Source organism: Cucurbita moschata, unplaced genomic scaffold, assembly GCF_002738365.1.
Source record: "Cucurbita moschata cultivar Rifu unplaced genomic scaffold, Cmos_1.0 Cmo_Scf00002, whole genome shotgun sequence".
NCBI classification, from domain to species: Eukaryota; Viridiplantae; Streptophyta; class Magnoliopsida; order Cucurbitales; family Cucurbitaceae; genus Cucurbita; species Cucurbita moschata.
Window position 1 is genome coordinate 3,290,979 of NW_019268518.1, and position 6,202 is coordinate 3,297,180.

The 6,202-nt window shown below is 36.0% G+C and overlaps 1 protein-coding gene across 3 annotated transcripts in view; it reads left to right on the forward strand.

Annotated features, from left to right (window-relative positions):
* The first annotated feature begins 1,098 nt into the window (after positions 1–1,098).
* LOC111463824 (zinc finger CCCH domain-containing protein 46-like) overlaps positions 1,099–6,202 on the forward strand; it is a 7,357-nt gene continuing 2,253 nt past the window's right edge. Inside the window, exons 1-5 of one of the 3 annotated variants that reach the window (XR_002713928.1) lie at positions 1,099–1,267; positions 1,493–2,247; positions 2,732–2,902; positions 3,640–3,825; positions 3,907–3,986. Coding sequence is in view for 2 of the 3 variants with exons in the window: in XM_023107761.1 (XP_022963529.1) it covers positions 1,499–2,247; positions 2,732–2,902; positions 3,640–3,825; positions 3,907–3,986 (1,186 nt within the window). In the remaining variant the exon portion in view is untranslated. The remainder of the gene's footprint in view (positions 1,268–1,492; positions 2,248–2,731; positions 2,903–3,639; positions 3,826–3,906; positions 3,987–6,202) is intronic. The other 2 variants (XM_023107761.1, XM_023107753.1) reach the window with 2 other exon arrangements.

A 6,202-nucleotide genomic window follows, 5' to 3' on the forward strand; every position in this document is an offset into this window, starting at 1 on the left:
AAAAACTTAAGTTAAATCTATTAAAAATTTAAAAGTATTTTTGAAACAAATTATTATTATTATTATTATTATTATTATTATTATTATTATTACTCGTTAATTTAGCGAAAAATATATGAATTTTATACTAAAAATTATATATATTTTGATAATTATAAAAGGGATAAATACGAGTAAAAAATAGTATAAATTTTGGTTTTCCGAGAAATTGAAAATTAAAGAAAAATATCATGAAATAAGTTTTGTTTATTTATTTATTTATTTTCCCAATATATTATACTAAAACGTAGTTATCATATATGTTAATTTTTTTTAAAAAAATAATAATAATAAAAAAAGACTTTTGGAAACATGTTTTCTTTATTGGAAAACCAAAAATTATTTATCAGTTTTAAAGAAAGATATTCATTGGATATGTGTCAGACATTGGGGGCAACTCAACGTGCCCAATCTGATATCAATTCTTAAAAAAAAAAAAAAAAACCCTAATTTTTTTTTTCATATATTGTCGACTTTTTTCGGTACAATAATTGCGATGTGATGAATTGAATCATCGACTTCAACACTTGATGATCCTTACATTCTCCTATACCCCTACGACATGATCGTGTTACCTATTTGTTCTAAACGACCCTGCCATTCCTTTGCATACCCCACGATATGATCATGTTACCTATATGCCTTACTTAACGACTCTAACATGTCCTTGCATCCTCACGACATGCTCGTGTTGCCTATAGTTCTTTCAATATGTGTTTGTCTCTACTCACTTATTTTCAAAGAAAATTGCTTGATATTAAATACACTTAATTTTAGAGTTTTTATGCGATCGCACTGGTGGTATTGATTAAGGAGGAGAACGAAACATTATTTATAAAAGTATGGAACATCTCTCTAGCAAATATATTTTAAAAATTTAAATATTATTTAATGGAAGGGAATAAAAAAACAAGGTTCATAGTCAGCATCCCCTGTCCCATCCCACACAGCCAAAAGCACTTGTGTGTGTGTGTGTGTGAGAGTGTGTGGGTGTGTGGCCTTGTTTCACCAATCCTTGTGTTCACATGGGCAATGGGAGGAGCTTGATAAAAAGGCAGGTACTGTTGGTGTGGCCATGCCCACTAGCTCGTCTCCCAATAAGAAACGCAGCGCCATTACTCTCTTACTCCTTCCCCTTTTTCTTCACTCATTCCCTTTGACTCCCATTATTCTACCCATTTCCAACCCCAAATGAACCTCTGATTCCTCTTCCTCCTCCAAAACCAAGGTACTTTCTTCCTCTGTTCTTACTCTGTTCTACCTCCGTTATGGGTTTTTTCATGGTGGAAATCCAACCTCAATGCATGATTTCTTCTGGGTTTTAGTGAAAGATAAACAAATTTTGTTCTTATGATTGTTTTACGAAGTATTTGTGGGTTTGAAGCTTAATGCTAGAACACCTCTGTTCTTGTTCTTGTTCTTGTTTTTTTTTTTTTGTTTTTGTTTTTCTCAGCTGATTATGGATGATTATGAAGCTACAAGAATCGTGTTCTCAAGGGTTCAAAATCTCGACCCTGAAAATGCCTCGAAAATCATGGGCCTCCTCCTCCTTCAAGATCATGGCGAAAAAGAAATGATCCGATTAGCTTTTGGCCCTGAATCTCTAATCCATTCTTTGATTCTCAAGGCCAAAACAGAGCTGAACTTGAACCCATCTTCTTGTTCTTCAAGGCCCAGAATCAATCTCCCACCTCTTTCGATTCCAATCCCAAATCCAAACTTTTCAAATCACCCAGATGGAGGAGCTGATTTTGTTGATGAGTTTCAGATTCAAGATCACCTCTGTTTCCTCACCGACGGCTCTGTAAATGAAAGCCCAGATTTCTTTTACACTAATCCGGCGGATTTCCCAGCCAGTCCGACCGACGGCGATGTGCTCTACGGCGGGGGTAATTGGGCTGAGGAAGCAGGGTTGGGGCTTGGATGGCGGCCGTGTTTGTATTATGCGAAAGGGTTTTGTAAGAATGGAAGTGGGTGTAGGTTTTTTCACTCCGGCGGCGGTGAGGTGAGTTTGATGGCTGATGGCGGCGGTGGAAGGGCGGAAATGGTGGACCACTGTTCTGATGGTCTTCTTCTCCGGTCGAAATCGGGTTTGCAGCAGAGATTGGGAATGGGTTGTTCTGCTAATAGTAACGGTAACTTTTTTCCATATTCGCCGACGGCGGCGTCTGATTTGCTTCTTCAACAACAGCAAAATGAAATGCGAAGGTATCTTATCAATTCTTTTGTTCTTTTTAGCTAAATTAGAATTTGATTCTTCAATTTCAATCAATTTATTTATTTATTTAGCATTAATCTTTGTAGCACGTGTACCCGTTTCTTAATCTTTGTAGACCTAATCCAAGGTTTGAATCTATATGAGTACATATTGAACTAAAACACGAACTTAAGCCTAAGCTTCAATAGTCGAATATGTTCTAGATAAAACTCACTCAGATTTGTCGATTACTTGTTTCCACACCCTTATAAGATCGTTCCCGTCTCCAATCGTGTGAGATCTTACAATCCACCTCTCTTGGCGGCTCGGTGTTTTCACTAGCACACCTCTGATGTCTGGCTCTGATATCATTTGTAACCGTCAAAGGCCATTCACATTTGTCATGTTTTTGTTCGTGGTTTTATTATTTCTATTGTGCAAGGAGCGTAAACATGAAATGGAAGGATTTTGTTTGTGTTGTGAAAATGTATGCAGAGCGGCGGTGGGGTTATCCATGGAGGAGGAATCAGGCAACACAGGGAGATTCCGGCTGGAAAGAACGGATTTTTGCGGCGGAGGAATGGGGAATCCGGCAGCCAGACAAATATATTTGACATTTCCAGCAGACAGCAGTTTCAAAGAGGAGGATGTGTCCAAATATTTCAGGTGCTAATTTGTAGCCTTGTAATGATTGGATTTATGGTTTGAAGTAATCATCGGACTGGTCTGAAACAGCTCAAGTGTTTGGTTTGGGTTCAAAAAAGAAAATTTTTTTTTTTTTAAAATCAACACTAAATTACTTATTTAATCTTTTTTAAATTAATAAAAATATCAACTGACTTTTTACTTTATCTAACATATTTTTTAATTTTTTAAAGTTATTTTGACGGTAATAAATAATTATGAAAATTTAAAAGCATTCAAATTTTATGAGTATTTTATAAATGTGATACTATGGGTAATAGAATTTTTAAAATTTAAAAAAAAAAAAGTTGAAAAAAAAAGGTATTGGAAAGTTTTTAAAAAGATTTAAGGGTATTAATAGTATTTTTAAAACATTTTTGAAAGTACGAGATTATTTTTGAAACAAAATATTAACGATTTTCATCCAAAACTAACAATAAGAAATTTTTTGAGTATTTATTTCTTTTAGTTTTTGGATATTACGAAATTTTTTTGAAAGCTCGAATATATTTTTGAGATAAAGTGTAAAGTTGAGGGGTATTTTTATTAATTTAGTATTTTATTTTTATTAATAATTTAGCTATAAATTAATTTATTTTATTATTGTTATGAAATGGGTATAAGTTTTATGAATATTCCATAAAAGAAATTATTTCTAAGATTTAAACTAAAAAAATTATTCAACATTTAATTGGAGGGTTGTTTATGTAATTATGCAGCATTTATGGACCAGTTCACGACGTAAGAATCCCATATCAGCAGAAGAGGATGTTTGGCTTTGTGACTTTCGTGTACGCAGATACGGTTAAGCTTATCCTGGCTAAGGGCAACCCTCACTTTGTCTGTGATTCTCGTGTTCTTGTTAAGCCTTATAAGGAGAAGGGCAAAGTCCCCGACAAGTTCAGGTTTTGTTCTTTCCTTTCCTTATTCTGGTTTTGTTCTTTCCCTGAAATCCTTCTTCCATGGCTAACTTAAACCATAATTAGGAAACAACAACAAATGGATAGGGGAGATTTCTCTTCACCAACTGGTCTTGATTCTAGAGACCTTCACGATCTCCATCTCGGTAAGCATCTAATTCTCGAACCGACCGCTCGAGTATACAAGTTCATGAATTCCCTGGTTCAACCAAATGTTCGCACGGTTATATAATTGTCTTATATTAAGTGTTGGATGAAAGTTCCACGTCGGCTACTTTAGGGAATGATCATGAGTTTATAATCAAGAAATACTATCTCTATTGGTACGAGGCATTTTGGGAAACCCAAAGCAAAGCCACGAGAGCTTATGCTCAAAGTGGACAATATCATACTATTGTGCGGATCCGTGATTTCTAACATGGTATCAGAGCTATGCCTTAAACTTAGTCATGCCGTTAGAATCCTCAAATGTCGAACAAAGTATTGTGAACCTCGAAGGCATAGTCAAAAAGTAACTAAAGTATCGAACAAAGGGTATACTTTGTTCGAAGAGTCGAGCCTCGATTAAGAGGAGGCGTACTTTGTTTGAGGGGAGGTGTTGGATGAAAGTCTCACATCGGCTAATTTAGGGAATCAAGGAATACTATCTCCATTGGTATGAGGCCTTTTGGGAAGCCCAAAGCAAAACTATGAGAGATTATGCTCGAAGTGGACAATATCATACTATTTGGAGATCTGTGATTCCTAACATGGTATCAGAGCCATGCCCTAAACTTAGCCATGCCATTAGAATCCTCAAGTGTCGAACAAAGTATTGTGAGTCTTGAAGGCATAGTAAAAAAGTGACTAAAGTATCGAACAAAAGGTGTACTTTGTTCGAGACTCCAAAAGAAAAAAAAAAAAAAAANCTAATATAATGAATCTATCTCCAAAAAACAACTTTAAATTTCCCACTGATCTTGCTGAGACAACCTCTTCTGTTCCAACCCTGAGTGTTATCTCGCCGTCCGCAAGCATTCTCCAGGAGCTAGTTTCCTGGTAAAAAGAACAAATATGATTAGTCGCCCCTGAATCTAGTATCCAAGTTGAGTTGTCATACTCTACTAAACACATTTCTACAACGAGTAAATCATATTTACCTTGTTGTGTCTTTTCGGCTTTCTTCTCTGCAAGGTATTTTGGGCAATTTCTCTTCCAGTGCCCGTTTTCGTTGCAATGGAAACATTTTCCTTTATCTGCTTTTTGAACCTTGTTCTTGCGGTTAGTAGGAATCTTATTTTTCCCTTTTCCCTTCTTCTTCATCAAAACACTTTTAGAAGTTGAAGGTCCAGACTTATTTTGGGAGGACGATCCTCGTAGTACTTTCTTGGAGATGGCAACATTTGCTTCTCCTGTTTGTCCCTTGTTTGTTAAGAGGGACTGATAAGTCTGTAGCTCATTGAGAAGAGCAGTCAAGTTATATTCTATTTTGTTCATAACCACATTGGTGCGGAACTGGAAGAAGCTCTTCGGAAGAGACATCATGATAAAACTGACTTGACTCTTCTCATCAATGACAGCTTCATTTTCTTCTGCCACATTGAAATGGACCATCATGTCCAGGACATGTTCTCTAACTGAGGTCCCTTCTTTCATACGGCAGTTGTAAATGTATTTTATGGCTTCATGTCTAAGGGAGAAGGACGGTTGTCCAAACATCCCTTTTAGAGATTCCATAATCTCTTTAGCAGTACCCATAACATCGTGTTTCTTAGCCAAAACATCAGATATGCTGGCTAGAATGTACACTCGGGCTTTGTCATTTGCCTTTATCCATCTGTCATATGCATCCCGAGCTGTTCGGTTTGCATTTGAGTTTGTGTTTGGAGGACACTCCTCAGTTAAAACAAACTTTAAATCATCAATGACCAGTATTGTGTTTAGGTTTGATTTCCAAGTTGTGTAGTTGTCGCCGTTTAATTTCTCAGAAGCGAGTAATTGTACTATTGAGTTTGTCATGCTGTGATATAAAGAAAATTCTATTAGTGATTTGACTTAATCCTGTTTAATCCAATCAGTTTTAGCAAATATAATAATGCACCCAAATCATTATTAATTTGCAACGATACTTTAGTGAGTTAGAGCAACTGCTACCGAGGGGCAGTCAATCACTCATTCACTAAACCAAGACATTCTTGACTTAAACACTAATTCCAGAATAACTCTTGTTTCTATAGTGTTTTAGTTATCGTTATTTTGGTCAAGAATATACTAACTCTTAGTAATTCTTCGCAAGTGTGACCCACCAATTTCAGACCTCAGAAATCGGTCCCAACAACGCTATCGAATGAAAAAGCCAAAGTTGGGAATGGACTTAAGAAAT